The 18,170-nt window shown below is 37.9% G+C and overlaps 1 protein-coding gene across 1 annotated transcript in view; it reads left to right on the top strand.

Moving 5' to 3' along the window:
• The window catches only part of CLMN (calmin), an 82,938-nt gene that overhangs the window by 39,858 nt on the left and 24,910 nt on the right, over nt 1-18,170 (top strand). The window contains exons 2-4 of the mRNA XM_070931538.1: nt 3,662-3,723; nt 5,665-5,760; nt 8,210-8,293. Of these exons, the coding sequence (XP_070787639.1) occupies nt 3,662-3,723; nt 5,665-5,760; nt 8,210-8,293 (242 nt within the window). The remainder of the gene's footprint in view (nt 1-3,661; nt 3,724-5,664; nt 5,761-8,209; nt 8,294-18,170) is intronic.

The following is an 18,170-nucleotide window of genomic DNA, read 5'->3' as shown; positions in this document are numbered from 1 at the left end:
ATCAAACAAACAAATCAACCAATCAATAAAATGACTTCATAAGTTTAAGTCTTTTTTCTAACTGTCACTTTCCAGAAAAAAAGGGAAAAGGTAAGCAGGGATAGTTGAGAGAGGACAACAGGTAGCGTTCTGGTTAATTAGATGCTTTGTAACAGTGAGAGATGGGTGATATTTAAATTCGAGAAATAACCCTCCTTACAGATTTTGATGCTACTATGTTGTGAATGATAAGCTGCCCAGCAGCCATTTGAAAACCACTGTATATTCTCAATTTTCCCAATGTGTTGACTGAGCCAAGAAGGTTGGAGACTATTGCTCCAGGCCAGTGTTACTAGCCTCATCCAGAAAACTATTTTTCCACTTCTCTTCAAAATGTCCATAGAGAATGCTAAAACTGAGGGTTACTGAGAAGGATATCAGTACATTTGTGCATTGTATGTGAAACTAATAGGTAAGCAACCTCATAACCTTAACAGCCATTGACACCCCCACGAGTGAAGTTCCTTTTCAATTAAATTCGACTTTACTATTCTAATCTCATTGGAATGAAGGAGGTTATTTTTAGTAAATAACATCATCTTATTAAGTGGCAACCAAAGGCAGTGCAAATCCTAAAGGGTAGAGAGATTAAGATTGTTTATCAACTCAGCTTGGATGACCATGGCAAGGTAGGCTCTAGAACATCTGTGAGGCATTGTTGCTTGGTTGCATACACTGGTCAAGGCATTCTGGAACCAAGAGGATCAAAGGAATTGGCCCGACTGGCCTTGATAATCATCTTTAAAACTTTCTTTCTTTCATTCTTTTCTTTCTTTCTTTCTTTCTTTCTTTCTTTCTTTCTTTCTTTCTTTCTTTCTCTCTCTCTCTCTCTCTCTCTCTCTCTCTCTCTCTCTCTCTCTCTCTCTCTCTCTCTCTCATATCTATCTATCTATATTTTTTATCAAGCCTTTATTACTTTATAAATAACCCAAGTTGGCCAAAATACATAATGTTCATTCTTCTTCTTTTCCCCCACAACAACTCTTTGAGGTAGGCTGTGCTGAGTGAGAGTGACTGGCCCAAAGTCACCCAGCTGGTTTTCTTGCCTAAGATGAGACTAGAACTTGCATTCTCCTGGTTTCTAGACCAGCACCTTAAGAGTTAGTTGAAATAAGATTAAAAGGTAGGACGAATCAGCCATAATTGATATACTTGTTCTTAAGCTAATAAACTTGAGTGGGTGAAAAAACATGTTATGCCCATGGTCATACACTAGCAGTATTTGTACAGCATATCTAACGATGGTTAGCAACTAGAGTTTACTCAACTCAGTAAATTTGCCTTATATGCAATTAGTATCGTGAAGTGGTGATATGTTGGACTAGGAGAGTGGAGATCTAGGTTTTGGTCCATTCTTAATTATGGAAGCTGATTCAATAGCTTTGGGCCAGTTTTTATAATTTAATAATAGATAATTCTATGGGTAGGATTTCTGAGAGTTAATATCCATACATCTTAAAGTTGCTAAGATGAAAAAACACTAAACTACATTGATAAAGCTGCCCAACTATTTGACTCTGGGTGGCATACAACAGCAAATGAACAACAAACAACAAAAAAACCCACTTCATATTAAAACATATACAAAATATAACTGCAAAATATAAAAATAGTCTCTCAGCTCTGCCTACTTCACAGGCTTCTTATTTAAGGGAACAGTAAGAAAAGGAGTAATACAACATTGTGCTGATGTTCTTGAATGCTTGAATGAAATTGGGCTTCCTTAACCTTCTAAATTAAATGTGGGATGTAATTATAGTACAATATAAATATGAAATAACTCCCCTGCCAACTAAAGTATGGTTGAGTGAATGCAAATGGCTCAGTGTATTGTACGAACACAGCCACCTAGCATTCTTTGAACTCCAGGTGGGGCTCACCCCACCTCCCCAAATCCATCAACTCATACTGATGAAGTTAAAGCCCCAAAACTTGCTTCTTGAATTATGGAGGCTGGCTAGTGCAATGCAGGTGCGTATGCAGCCGACTCCAGCCACTTTGGGAGAAGGCCAGAGCTTCCGAATATTTTGTCCTCTTTCTCCTTCTTCTCATTCAGGTCTAAACTGATCACTTGCAGGGTGGAAATGTAAGAGAAGTCAAAGGAATTATGCAATGAGATTGTTGAGCGCCCATCCCTACCGTAAATCACAATGAATGCTATTTTTCATTTGCATGCCTTAATTGAAAAAGAATGAACTCCTTATGTTTTTATGGAGCCCCAAACTCTTTAAAATTTAAATCCAGACCAGGAAATTTTCCTTTTCCTGCTTACATTATTGGATTCTAACAAGTGTTACTTTTTTCTGGCATAGTGCCTAGAAGAACCAACCTGGCTGTATTTTCTATGTAATTAAAATATTTATAATCTTATTCCTGTTCTCTCAATGCCCTGAGATCCCTTGAGAGAGGCTGTAAACTTTATACACGTGAGCTGCAGCCTAAAAACTGAGCTCATCTAATTTAATTTTAATTTTGGTTTCTTGCTGCACCTTTTCACAGGGGTAGATGCAAAGAGATACATTCCGTAGGATGTGTTAAGATCATGCAACTTTTGTGGAGTGTGTATACACTTTGTGTACTCAAACAATTTATAATGAGAGTTCTATAAAACTGGGGTATTGGCCCAGAGAAAACAGTGAGGGGTGGAAACCATGAAGTAGAACGGGGGAGATCCAGTTCCAAATCATTGCTCAGCTACCAAGGTCATTGGGCAATTTTGTAACATCTCTCAACTGAATCTATTTCACAAATTGGTTTCAGGAATAAAAAGGGATGAGAAGTCCTATATATCACCATACTCTTATTGGAGGGTTTCTTTGAATCTAATCATGGTTTAAGAACCTAGTTGTGACTATTTTCAGGAGTGCATTCTGCCAATACAGTTTTAAGGCTTGATTCAGTTTCTGGGTTTCAGAATTGTCACCCTATCTTTTAAAAAATGGTTTGACATTGCCGTTTCTCTTTTAACTGAAAAAGTAGGTAGAAACAGTTTAAAGAATGGGGGATTAAGATTTCTTAATCCCTTTTCTTTCTTTCGGTACCAGTTCTTCTCCCTTTCCTGCTTCTTACAGGTTTGAAGACCTTTCTAAACAAGAAAATATGTTGATGCATTTCTAGTATAATCAAGTTGATTCAAGGCATCTGAGGTCTGGGATGCAATTGGATAATGTGATTATATTTGTCTTACTATAGTTTGGTAGATTTTATAAATCAGATGGATAAGCTCTGATTTACATTATACCCTCCAACACTTTTTCTGCAGTTTTCAACATCTCCAAACTCGTCATTATGATATATAGTGAACAGGGTCTTTTGTTCCAGAAAATAGAAAAACAGGAGTATTAATTCTTCAGTAGGTTTACCATAGCCACGTTATGATAAGTTTATCTCCCCTGGCCCCTCTCCAAAATAGGATCAAAAAGTATGCTTCTGTTCCTTTTGTGATGTGATTACCATTCCCCCATTCCCCCATGGTTCAGCCTGCTTTTTTAAAAAATGCCCCCATCTTCCCCCAAAGGTAGTTCTTTTTGTGGTACGAATGCATATTTTAATGAGTATTTTAAATCTGGAGTATTGCCTTTTTAATAGACATTTCCATTTTATTAACTTTTTTTTTCTCTAGTGGAAAGGGAAAATGTGCAGAAAAGGACTTTTACCCGATGGATGAATTTACATTTGGAAAAGGTAAGAGTGCTATGTATATATATATATATATATATATATATATATATATATATATATATATATGTACTGTATATTGGTACTCTGTTCTCTTCTCTGAGAAGTGAGGTCTGTAGACAGGAGAGCATGTGAAACCTTAGGTTATTTATTTAGTACTTAGCTACTTTGGGCGAATCTAGGAAGGCAATCGAGGAAAGACCCAGCTAGTACTTGAATAGGGAACTGTTGGCTACACTGGTCTAGGACAACTTGTTGTGGCCATCTCACCACCGCGAACTTATCACAGCCAACTTACCATGGCCAACTCAACATGGAACAACTCACCATTGGACAAGAGTTACACTAATATCAAAAAAATGGTGAAATAGAATCATGAAAGAAAGGATGTGAAAGGAAGGACAAAATGAAATGTGAATGACAAAAATTTAAATATTATTTAATTATTTAAAATAATTAAATTGAATTGTTGAATTACCCTGAAGTGAGTTGTCCTGTGGCGAGTCAGCATGGTGACTTGTCCCATTCTGGGCTAGGCTTAAAAGTTTAAAAATATCCAGAAGATGAGAATGATAAATCACTGCCATAATGTTGCTAAGAAAAGTCACAAATACTGTCCCAAAGAATCAAGTTTTAGTTTGCTTCTGTTCTTTAAAAATGCTGAAGACATTTTTCAGTACAGTGAAGGCACAATAATGATGTAAATGTCAGCCTTTCCAAAGCTGAGGGCCTCCCAGAAAATTTGAAATATTTATTTGAGAGCAGTGTTTTTCAAAGTTGGCATCGTTAAGAGGTGTGAACTTCAACTCCTAGAATTCCCAGGTAGGAAATTCTGGGAGTTGAAGTCCACACATCTTAAAGTTTCCATGTTTGAAAAACACTGCTTTAGAGCTTATTGATAAAAGCAAAAGAATGGGTCTGGACCAGGGGTGAAATGCTCCCGGTTCGGACTGGATCACCCAATCTGGTAGCGATGATGGCGGGTGGTTCAGAGAACCGGTAGCAAAAACCCCTGCTCCCCCTCCATGCCCAGCTGAGCCGCGTGATCATCAGAAGCTTTTTTTTTTTTTTTTTTTTTACTTTTAAAAGCATTTTTTCTACAACCTCTTTGGCCGAAGAGGTTGTAAAAAAATGCTTTTAAAAGGCTCTGACTTTCCCAGCTGAGTTGGCTGATTGTCAGAGCCTTTTAAAAGCATTTTTATACAACCTCCAAAATGCTTTTAAAAGGTTAAAAAAAAGCCTCTGATGATCCCAGCTGAGCAGCATGATTGTCAGAGACTTTTTAAAAAACCACCCCCTCCTGCACTGTTTTATTTACTGCATGCCTCCTTTTGGCATGCACTGCACGCACGCACCTCGCATTTGGTGCGAAGTGTGCACTGCGCATGTGCAGCCAGCGAACCGGTAGTAAACCAGTTCAGATTTCACCATTGGTCTGGACTAGATGGGCTCCAGAGATCCAAATAATCTTTTCCTTCCATTCATTATGTCTGATTCTCAGAGACTTCCTGGACAAATGGCAGTAAAGAAATACAGACAACTATTTGCTGTCCTATATTGATTGTTTGTATTTTTGCAACCCAAATATGATAGCCCTAAAAAATAAGCATAGAAATTCTTTACATCAGTAATTGCTAATGATTCAAATATATTGGAATTGCTGAATAACTTAATATCTATGGACATTTGTTTTTGATACAGGATATAATTTCTTGATAAGCTTCTGTATGAAGTTCCTTATTTTCAAAGATGCTCCCCCTGAACAATTACAAAATGCCCTAATTAAACTAAAATATTTCCTTTGTTTTTTGAACATTGCCAATTTTACTGTCAGAGGTTTTGTTTGACACAGTTTTTTTTTCTTCTGGATAGGGACTGACTGTTTTGATTGATATAGATGGATGCATATTCCAAAGCTATTAAATGATTCCCCCTTTTTCTCCACAGTGTAGCCCCCCTCTGGAAGTTAAAGATTTGCTGGTTGATATTAAAGATGGCAAAATTCTGATGGCACTGTTGGAAGTGCTGTCTGGACAAAATCTGGTATGTATAACATATATTGTAGGATTGAATTTCTGATAAATTGAAACTTGATAGATTTCTGTTTCCTAAAAGGATCTGAAATGTTTCCTGAGCCAGGTAGGTACAATCAGAATGGATTCTGTGTTCCATGCAGTTAATAAAACTGCACCAACACAGAAAGGGTTAGGAACCATAATATATTATCAACCCTATCCTATCCATGTCCTAGCCTATCCATGTCCTAGGATCATATATGAGTGAATCTGACCTAACCAAAAGGAAGCATTTAATATTTAAATGTAATTAATTGAATCAAATATTTACTTCTTAACTTGGGTGTTCAATTTTAGAAGGTATAAGCATGGGTGAAATGCTACTGGTTCGGACCAGTTCTCCCGAACCGGTAGTGAAAAATGCTACTAGTTCAGGCAAACTGGTATTTCCGACGATCAGCTTGGTGACGACCAGCTGTGGTGCGTGATTTATATTAGGTAGAATCATTGGAATTCCTGCTTTCTAGCTAATCTAAATTACGTGGCACGGCAGTTTCCCCCCCCCTTGCTGTTCTACTTACCTTTGCAGACTCGGAAGGCTCCAAAATGTTCCTTTTTTAGTGCTGCATGGGTGCACGTCAGGTAGCAGACTCACAGAACCGGTAGCAGACTTCAGAGGATTTCACCGCTGGGTATAAGACTAGGAAAGCAAGCAAACTTTTTTGTGATTAGGGATCCCCACTTTCCTTCTATTGCTTTTAATGGGAAAGGCAATAGGGATGCTATACTTCTTTTATTAACTTAAACATTTGTATGCCACCATTCAAAACCATACTTCCCAGGATGGGCTACAATGTCATCACCTTGGTGAGTAGATAGAGCTGTGGTGGCGTAGTGGTTAGAATGCAGTATTGCAAGCTAACTCTGCCCACAGCCTGGAGTCTGATCCTGACCAGCTCAAGGTTGACTCAGCCTTCCATCCTTCTGAGGTAGGTAAAATGAGGAGCAAGAGTGTTGGGGCAATAAGCTGACATACTGTAAACCGCTTATAGTGTGCTGTATAGCACTGTGGAGCAGTATATAAGCCTATACTATATTCTTCAGAGGCAATTGTGAGGGGAGAGAGATTACAAAAACAATGTTATGCTGATTTTATGCAAGCTTTGCCCCTTTTGGCATGTGTGTCATAACACTTCATGCACATACAAAAAGAGTATAGTTTGTGGCATTATGGCACAATATTGTTTTTAATCATTCTGATGAAAGTTCTAGATGCTTGAAACACAGATGCTTCTGTGTTTTACTTTTTTGAGGGAAAGGGGCAGAATTAGTAAAATAGCTTAAAACTCTCTATTCGAGAGCTTTGTGAGGTAGGAAAAGGTGCATACCACATAAAAGTGTTTGATTATTTTATACCTATTGACTATATAAATTCTGTATAACTGTTATGGAACTATGACCACCATTGTATAATTTTTTTCTTATTTAAGTAAGATGTAAATTGTATATATGTTTTGAACTCAAGTGTCTTTGTGCTCTTGTATTTGTGAACATTTTGCTCTGAAGCAGTGGTGTGCAATTTCTCTTAAGAGTCACATTAGACTTTGTGCACTGTTCTGAGTCCATAATCCCAAAATAAGATGAACTAAAATCCTAAATTAGAGGAGCAGTATACACAAAACACATATACATACACATGATAGAGTGAAGCCAATTGGGGGACCTTGGACAAGTCATTTTCTCTCCGACCCAGAAAGGAGGCAATAGCAAACCACTTCTGACAAACCTAGGCAAGAAAACTGCAGAGACTTGTCCAAGCAGTCTTCAAGAATTGGAAATAATTGAAGAGAAAATATAGATCTAGATATAAATGCTATAAAAGAGGAAGATATATAAACATACAAGAAAACAAAAGGTAAGATGCAGATAGTTTTCCTTACTGAACTTTGAACATACTTTGTAATACAGTGCAAAACACTAGCAGAACTATGTATAAACAGTAAATCAATACTGAAAACTATAGATGAAATAAAAATAGGATTCTATGGAAAAATAAACTTAAATCTTGGATGTTAGGATTGTATATAACATTGTTATCCAAGGATGGTTTCCAATTAGAATCAAATTGTACATTATTTTTCTTTTTTTATTATTATTATTTAGGAAGTTATTCTTGGCATCAAAGCAACTCCCATAATATTATTAGTTATTCTTCCAAAGAAAGAATTACAGACTTTTCCAAAATAAGTTATTTAAAATCCTTGCAGTCATTATCATATACAGTATTAGTAAACTTTGAAGGAAAATATTGTTAGTGATATTTCATACAAACATCTCAGGTTGAGCTATAGAATGACAAAGTTCAAAATCTGTTCTTTTGTACTATAAATAATTTCCCAGTATTCAGGGCTTTACGACATTGGTACCACATGAAGAACTGTTAGATTTCTTTTCAATCCATTCTGATTTTCTTCTAGCTACATGAGTACAAGTCTTCAACCCATCGTATTTTTCGACTGAACAATATTGCAAAGGCCCTTAAGTTTTTGGAGGATAGCAATGTAAGTAATTTGTGTGATTGTAATTCATTCTGTTAACAAAAATTATGCTAATTAATTTGTGCTAAATAATTATGTCTTAATGCCAGATTTGCACACAATAGGCATTAAAATCTATTTGGTTGCAAAGAATAGATATTAAAATCTACTTTAGATTAATTCTAAAATGTTGTAAAGGCTTCAGTTGGATTAAATGATTAGAAGAATGCAAAAAATGCTTTTAATTGGCAGGCTCTGAACAATTGAAATTGCTTTGATTGAACTCTTTGATTTTTAAAACTATTTTCAATTATGTTAAGGATTATACTTTTCTATTAAAGAATAGCCAGAGTTCTAAAATAGTCCAGTAGCTGAAAATCTGAAACAGCTTTCTTCCATATGTATTGAATTTCCTTTCCCATAATCTCCAGCCAATGTGTGGTCATTGCTACTTGAACAGTGCCAAAGCTGAAGTTCAAAAATTATTGGAGGATATTAAATTGGAGAAGGTCTTCAGAATATTATGACCTCTTAATTTCCAAGGCTGAAATCTAGAAAATGTGACTTGGGAACCAGTGATTCACAATTTAGAGAAAAGCTATTCTACAGAAAATAATATGTACATTCTGTGCATGCAATATAAAATAATAGTACTCTTCATAAAACAAAAACTTATCTTCAGAATATAAAAACAATACACTTTCTTAAGTTTTAATTTTTTAAAAAAGTTCACATCTACAAGTAGACCTTGACTTACACCCATAATTGAACCCGGAATTACTGTTGCAAGTCATTGCAGTTGTAAACTGAGACATCACATGACTGGATTTGAAGTTATGACCATTTTTTATGATGGTTGCTAAGCGAGCATGACAGACATTAAGTGAATGCATAAATAATTAAGGGAATCCATTTCTCCCAATGGCCATTTTTTGCCAGAAATCAGAAGTAAATACCGAAAAGTGGCAAAAATCATGTAATCACATGGTGCAGTAAACAGCTATAGAGGTGAGCTGGTTGCCAAGCACCTAAATGCAATCATGTGAGCACGAGGTGGGGTACAGCTATCTTATCTCCAAAAACAGGCCGTAAATAGCTTTGGGGAGGTCCATTGTAACTTTGGTTGTTAAGCAACCAGTTGTAAATCAAGGACTACTTGTACCTATTTTGACTCAACAGAATAATAGTTTGGACATTCTGCATTTTACCGAGCAGCATTAGACAGGTAGCCATTGATTAAAAAAAGAAAGAAAAAAAGAACAGAGTACATCGTGTGTATTCCAAGTGTTTGTACATCATGCTGTATCAAAAACAAATGTACCACATTGTATCATTTAGTTGTCTCTCCTTTCAAAGGTGCTACTACTGCTATTCTTTCTCCTTCTTAATTATTGCTTTATTTGTTAGCTATTTGCAGAGCTGATAACAACCTTTTTGTACACAGAGATGGCAATTTTCTTCCTAACTACTAGGTACCTCTCTACTACCAAATGTAAAAAATAAGCTATTTGCCCTTTAAAACCACCCAAAAATTATAACTTGTGCAGAACTTGGACACCCCTCGGTTTGCTATGAGACCTCATTGCTATGTGAGCTGCATTGGCTTCCAGTTTTTTGTGCAATTCAAAGGGTTAGTTATCAATTAAACCCCTATATGGCACAGGGCCAAGTTATTTATGGGACTACCTCTCCCTGAAACTATTTGTCCAGATCAGACCCAGGGACAACATTCCAGATCCATTCCCTTAAATGTAGCCATCTAGCAGGGGTGGGCAATTGTGGCTTTTTTACAACCTGTGGACTTCAACTCCCAGAATTCCTAAAGGGGAACCTTTACCGTTAGTGGGACTTAGCAAGCATGCCTTTCCCATAGCAGCCTTGCCTTGTGGGAATACCCATCCCCTTGAGATCCAGCAGACACACACACACACACACACACACACACACACACACACACACACACACACACACACACACACATACTCTTAACCATCTGGTTAGCTATAAACAACTGACGTTTCCTTGGGTGTTGTGATGGTACAGTTGGCGCCCAGAGATTGCATAGATGAATAGATGCAGATAATGGATTAGTTCCCTGCTTTTTCTTGATTTTTCTTCCATTGTTTGTGATTTTATTGTTGTTGCTAGCCATCCAGTATTGTATTCCACAACCTGGGTAGCCACATATTTTTTTAAAAAAATAAATAAATCCTTCAAGTGTATAATTACCTATATTATGGATTCTGGAAGGAGGACTTTGCCAGCCTTGGACAAAATGAACTTCATCTCCGATAGAAAAAAATTGACGAAGGTGTGGCACTAACAAGTAAAATTACAAAATGAAGCTTCAGTAGTGTGGGGAGTCATTGTCTTCCTGAATGATTTTTCTTATGCCATTGAATTCTGCATGTGCTGTTACATCATACTCCACTTACACATACGTATCTGGTTGCTAAGGGGTTTAATATGTCATAGTAAGGTGCTTCAACTTCAGTATGTAAGGTGAAGCTGCTCTTAGGCATAGTGAACTTTTTAAAGGACAGATGGAGTGATTTGATCTGTGTGTCCAGCCCTTCCTGAGGGTGCCTATAATACTTGTAAGTGACTGATAGTGGGAGGATTTTGCAGAGTAAAAATTAGGATAATATAATCAGAGTATGTCCTAATCTAAGGGGAGTTCTTGAATCTGCAAGTGCTGAATACAGTGGTCATACACAGGAAACTTCTCCCAGCAAGAAGTTGTCCATTCCCTAATTGTTTTTTTGTTTAATCTTCAAGTTATCCTCATGACTTCATGGATATAGCTTAGCTCCTTACTGTTTAGGCAACTTTTAATTCCATCATAATTTCTGTACTTCCAACGTAGGCATAATAATGATTCAATTCTGATTGCAATGAAAGCCAAAAAGCCAAAAACAAAACAAAACTAAGGACTATGCAACTTGCAATTTTTTTAAAAAAATTTGATTTATATGCTGCCCTTCTCCAGAGACTCAGGGCGGCTTACAATGCGTTAAGCAATAGCCTTCATACTTTTGTATATTTTATACCAAGTCAGCTTATTGCCCCCACAAACCGGGTCCTCATTTTACCCACCTTAGAAAGGATGGAAGGCTGAGTCAACCTTGAGCCTGGTGAGATTCGAACCCTGCAGTAATTGCAGGCAGCTGGATGTTAAATGCTGCCTTAGTAGGAGGCATTAGCCTCCTACGCCACTCAGGCTCCTGAATAGCAGGAGCTATTGAATTTTAATAGATGTTCTTCATTGTGGATCCGTACCTAACCTCAATTTGACACAGATTTTTGTGAATGAATTCTAAATACTGTATGTCCCTCAGTCCTTCAGCTATGACAGATGCTAAGGCTTCAGAAATAGAAAGTTTTATTATTATTATTATTATTATTATTATTATTATTATTATTATTATTATTATTCAAATTTCTATACCGCCCTTCTCCTTTCGGACTCAGGGCGGTGAACAGCCAAGATAAAAACATCTATACAAACATCACAGTTAAAAATAAAGTTAAAATAATTTATAAATTTGGCCCATAATTTAAAACTTGTCAATTAAAATCAATATTAAAATTTTAAAACTAACCCTAAAATTTATAGTATAATCAATATTATATTTAGCAAAACTAATGGAATTATCAGATCTGTTTCACTTCTTAAAGTGTCAGTTGTCTGTAGGCTTTTCCTAAAGTAACAGTTTTGCTTGTGAGCATATATACCCAACTCTGTCTTAGTGACAGAACTGAATACTCCTTGTCACTAATTGTGTTTTTCTATTTTTGGAAACCATATTTTGTGGGATTATTGTATTTTGCATTTTGTGTGAACTTAGAAATTGATAAATTAGTCCTTGATTTCTCAGTTTGATACCCATGGATGCCAATGTGCCAGCCAAAGTCTTCCTTAGTGTGTGATAAATTCCTTACTTCAGAGCCCCCCAAACATTTTGGCAGCAGTTTTTTTGAAAGACAATTCTTCCATGGATTGGGGAAAGAGGAAGGGGATGGTTTCCGTTTTGCTTGCTTGCCCGCCACTCACCTCCAGCTGTGCAGCCCGATTCCATCTGTGACCTGGGGGTTGAAGGGTCCTGCCCTACTTCATACTTTGTTAAGATTCAGGTTTTTTTAAAAAAAAAATACATGGGAAGCTTGTATGTTATGAAGCAAAGCATCAGGATTAAACATCATTTAGAATGTGTCTAGGCCCGTAGATAGGATAGGATAGGATAATTTTATTTCTATACCGCCCCTCTCCCGAAGGACTCGGGGCGGTGTAGAGCCAGGTAAAAACACAATACAAACATCACAATTTAAATTTAAAAATTATTAAAAGTATTATATTCAAGGCCAATTAGCTAAAAACCCCCAAAATTTAAGAATTCCGAATTTAAAACTCAGTTATGAAGCTAGCCCTGCCTGTCGGAAGAGCAGGGTCTTAAGAGCACAGCGGAAAACTCGGAGGTCAGAGATCCTGCATATGTCCAGGGGCAGTTCATTCCAAAGGGCAGGTGCCCCCACAGAGAAGGCTCTCCCCCGGGTGTCGCCAGCCGACATAATTTAGCCGACGGCACCCTGAGGAGTCTCTCTCTGTGGGAGCGAACTGGTCGGTGGGAGGCTATCGGTGGCAGAAGGCGGTCTCGTAGGTACTCAGGTCCTGAGCCATGGAGTGGTTTAAAGCACCTTGAATCGCACCCGGAAGACCACTGGGAGCAAGTGCAGCTCGCACAGGAGAGGTGTTACATGGGCGCAACGAGTTGCACCCATAATTACCCACGCGGCCGCATTCTGGACCAGTTGGAGCCTCCGAGTGCTCTTCAAGGGGAGCCCCATGTAGAGAGCATTACAGTAGTCCAGCCGGGAGGTAACAAGGGCGCGAGTGACTGCGCGTAAGGCGTCCCGGTCCAGAAAGGGACACAACTGGCAAATCAGGCGGACCTGATAAAAAGCCCCCCTGGCCACGGTCATCATATGCTCTTCTAAAGACAGCTGTGCATCCAGGAGGATGCCCAGATTGCGAGCCTTCTCTGTGGGGGGATAGAGATTCACCCCCTATAGACAGCGATGGCGTCAGCTGACTATACCAGGACGCCGGTAGCCACAGCCACTTGGTCTTGGAAGGGTTGAGCCTGAGCCTATTTCTCCCCATCCCGACCTGTATGGCCTCCAGGCAGCGGGACATCATGTCAAGGGCATCATTGGGTTGGTCTGGGTTACAGCTGAGTGTCATCAGCATACTGATGTACCCTCACCCCAAAACCATGGACAATCTTGCCCAGCGGCTTCACATAAATGTTGAACAGAAGGGGCGAGAGGACCGACCCTTGCGGCACTCCCAAGCGAGGCGCCTCAAGGTCAACCTCTGCCCCCCTGCCAACACAAACTGCGAGCGGTCGGAGAGGAAGGAGAACCACCACAACATGGTGCCCCCTATTCCTAACCCCCTCAACCGCTGCAGCATGATACCATGGTCAATGGTAGATCTAATAGGACCAGAACAGAGGAACAACCTCTGTCCCGAGCCCTCCAGAGATTATCCACCAATACGACCAATGCCGTTTCCGTGCTGTACCCCCATCTGAAGCCCGACTGGTAAGGGTCCAGATAGACAGCTTCATCCAGGTACTGGGGTAGCTGTCGTGCCACCACACTCTCAACAACCTTCGCCACAAAGCGAAGGTTGGAGACCGGATGGTAATTTGCTAATACAGCCGGGTCCAGGGAAGGCTTCTTGAGTAGGGGCCTCACCACCGCCTCCTTCAAGGCAGAGGGCAAGGAAAAGGGGGAAATGATAGGAAACTACCGACCAGTGCTTTTTTCCTTTTGAAATTTGGTCATTGGGTCACGGGGTGGGGAGAGACAATGGTAAACTGAAGTGGTACAGAGGGTAGTGAGGAACAACTTAACCTGTTTGCCTTCTGATAAATTGGTGGGTCTTGTAAGTGATTATATTTGCTGTACCAGCCATTCTGTGACAAGGCCCACGCTACGCTCTTGAAGTTATAAATTTGCCTACTAGCCACAAAACATGAATTCATTTAATTGTGCTACTTTACTAACAATGGTTATACAACCTACAGCTCAGCACAACGAATGAAGTCAGTCAGTGTCAAACAAGATGTATTTCAGACTTTGCTTCATATGGCATCACTCCTAGTGAATATCTGAGTTCATCTGGGCTCATTTTAAACAAAAATATCACCAGCTTAAATATTTAACATGTAATCACATGTCTGATCTCACCCTAGGGCACCCTTCTGCAGCCTGGTGTACTCCAAATAAGTTGGTTTGCAGTTCCCACAATCATCATGTTGACTGGAGCCGATGTGATCCAGGTTGAATGAGAAAGGACAGTAGTGATGTCTTAAGATTGTACTTTCTTCTTCTACTCCTCAGGAGGCAGTATATTTGAATTCTTTAAGAGAAAGGCAGATAGGAAAACATTTTAAAATTCCCTTGGCACTAAGGGAAGTTAAAATATTAGTTTAAATATTAAGCCACAAGAGATTCAAAGGGACTATCATGGTGTGTAGCTATGCAGAAACTGAAAGGGTCATGGGAGAGTTCCAGTACTCTTACTATTATTTAAGAAATACTGGAGGCATCATACTGGAATTTAACCTTGTCACTGGGAGTAGCAGAAATTCCCTCGTTTCCGTTTTTGCCTGCAGGGAGTGTTATTGGGAATAAGTAAAACATGTTGTTTGTCTTGTGAAATATGCTTCAGTATGCGAACCCTGAATCCCAACCCTGAAATCTTACCTTTGAGTAAATTGATCACACCCTAAAAAGCATTGACTGTTTTAAAAGCCATGAAGTAAAAATGAATGGAGAAAGCTGATGCTTCCAAGATAGCTGAGAGGGTTTTGAAGCCCCCATTTGCATTAGAAGCATGTTATGTTCACATTTCCAAACACCCACAAGCTCATATGGCTCTCACATTTATAATGAACCCTGTTCTATTCATGCAGTTTGCTGGAACAAATTTATCAGAGTAACCTAATAAATGTAACTTGAATAGAATAATGAATTTTTGAAGCCTTATGTAATCATAAAATGGTCAGAAATGGAGATACCACAACATAAACTTAATTGCTTTGGCTTAAAAAAATTCAGATATGTAACTGAAGGGCAAAGTAGTAATTGTGGTAATGCATGACAAAGACATATTTTAATGTATCCTTTGAACCCACTAGTGATGTATCTTGATATCATGTTGTTCTCTAGTGTTTTCTGCATCATTGACTGCAGTAGGTAATGGTGATTTGGAAGGGAGTCACAAGACAAAGTGTATACTTTGACATCCATTCAGTTTGACCAATATGGAGCAGGCTTCTGTCCAAATTCAACATCAGAAGATGTTTATCATGTTTGTGCTTGAAATAATGAATGTTGCTACTGTACATTTTAACCATAGAATTTGTGTCAAAAGGGACAGGGAGTGTTTGAATGTTGAAGCATGAGATAGTTAATGAAACCAATGAATTTGACATGCTTCTAACCAATAAATTGGCAAGGAGGTTATTGGTTTTTTAAAAAATAATTATATTATTAAAGATTATAATTACAACAGTAAAAACTAATACAAACTAAAATAAAATAGATGGGTAAAAAGAAAGTAGAAAGTGCAGAAAAGAAATAAAAAAGGAAAAAGAAATAGAAAATAAGTAAAGAAAATAAATAAATAAAGAAGTTACTTCCTACCTTCATCACAAATATTAACAATTTTAATAACTTAACACCTTTTCTTAAATACCCATCTCTTATTTATAAACAAATACATATAGCATCCTTTCAATATTAGTGTCATCAAAAGGCCATTAAGTGTTTTCAGAGATAACAACATATCTATTTTAACCTTGATCAAATAAACCTATTTAAATTCCTTCCTTTCCATCCATTTTAATTTTTAGTCCATTTAAATAATTTTTGTAAAACTTGATTTTTTCTAATTTTTTTTCTTCCTTCTCACAAGATTCTTCAAAACTTTAGCAAGCTGCTTTCGTAAATCCAATATAGGAAAATTATCCAAGTCACTCTCTTAGTTTATTGTTTGTATATCCATTTTAAGTATTAAAACATCAACTGTTTCTTTTGTATGTCCAGTGTAGCAACTTTTTCCATGTAATTCTTGTAGCCTGTAATTTATAAATCCATATTCAATTCAGACTCAGTCTTCCCAAGTAGAACTTGTTCCTATTCCATAACATCTTTTAGACACAATTTCTCCATAGAGGCAGATGTCTCTGTTGACACTGCTAAAATTAATTTCTGATCCCATTGTTCAAAAATATCAGTCAAAATGCCCAATGTTGGAGTATTTTGCTTCATTCTGTAATTGTAAATTGAGTTTATGTGTTAGTCTCCTTTAATTGTAATCTTTAGTTTCCTCTAGCTTCCTCTAGTGTCCAATTTTTAAAATCTTATTTTTTTTTAAAAAAAAGCCAAAAGTCCAACAGAAGGAGTCCGTTATAAATTCCAAAATCTTATAGGGATCCTTGACCCATTTATAATTTTATAAAATCAAACTTTTAATCACTATTGTTTTTTTTTTTTTTGCTGTTTATTAAAAAAATTAAGTTATTAATTTTAATTTTATTGAGCCTGTTATTTATATTCCTATAACTGTCTGATTTGGTACAGCAACCAAACTGGACAGGTACAAACTTCAACAGATAATCAAGACTTCAGAAAGAATAATTGCAACCAGACTGTCTTCCATAGAAATCCTGCATATTGCACAGATCAGGAGGAGGGCTGAGACCTGTAATCTGCAGACTCCTCACATCCTGGACATAAACTGTTTCAACTCCTTCCCTCGGGACAGTACTACAGGGCATTGCATGCTGAAACAACTAGACACAGGGACAGTTTTTTGAACTGAATTGAATACTTTATTTGGTCAAGTGTGATTAGACACACAAGGCATTTGACATTGGTACAGAAGCTCTCAGTGTACATGCAAAGCAACAGAATAATAATACTCATAATAATATCAGTAAAAGGGAGACCAAAGATGATCACAAGAAGAATAAATAATACTACAGCCATACTACATGGTAAATACACATAGATATTAGACAGCACTGTGAGAATTAGGTGTCTAGCAAAGTGATGGCACAGGGGGAAAAATTCTCCCTGTGTCTAGTTGTGTTGAGTTTTTCCCTCGTGGGAAGGGCCAATCCCAGAATGAAGGAAAAACAAGTACAGATAATCCTTGATTTATAACAATTTGCTTAGCAACTGATGGAACCATGGTGGTGCAATGGTTAGAATGCAGTATTGCAGGCTAATTCAGCTCACTGTCAGGAGTTCAACCTCACCAGCTCAAGGTTTACTGAGCCTTCCAGCCTTCTGAGGTCAGAAAAAATGAGGACCCAGATTGTTGGGGGCAATATGCTGATTCTGTAAACCACTTAGAAAGGGCTGTAAAGCACTATGAAGCGGTGTATAAGTCTAAGTGCTATTGCTATTGTTAGAAGTTACAACGGCATTGAAAAAAATGTGATTTGCAACTAGACTTCACACTTATAACTGTTATAACTAGATGGACAAATGCATCCATCCTTGTCATTTTTGGATCTCTCAGTAGCCTTTGATACCATCAACCATGTTATCCTTCTGGACAGTCAGCAGTGATAGAGGAATGTGGTCACTATATTCAGTTGTTATGGTCTTTCCTTGATGGATGATTCCATTTGAGGGGAAGGGCAGGAGAGATTGACCAGAGACTACTCCCTTGTAGGATGATGCAAGGACTGATTCTGTCCCCCCTCCTATTTAACACTTACATGAAGTTGCTAAGCCAGACTGGACATTCCAGGGAAGCCTGTTGGTGTCTAGAGGCTGTATGGTTCTTTGTAGAAAATAAGGAAAATGACCCTAACAG

This window comes from Pituophis catenifer, unplaced genomic scaffold (genome assembly GCF_029215685.1).
Source record: "Pituophis catenifer annectens isolate HBS135680 unplaced genomic scaffold, rPitCat1.0.hap2 SCAF_1, whole genome shotgun sequence".
NCBI lineage: Eukaryota > Metazoa > Chordata > Lepidosauria > Squamata > Colubridae > Pituophis > Pituophis catenifer.
The sequence above is the reverse complement of the archived record's forward strand: the minus strand, read 5'-3'. Positions and strand labels throughout refer to the sequence as shown.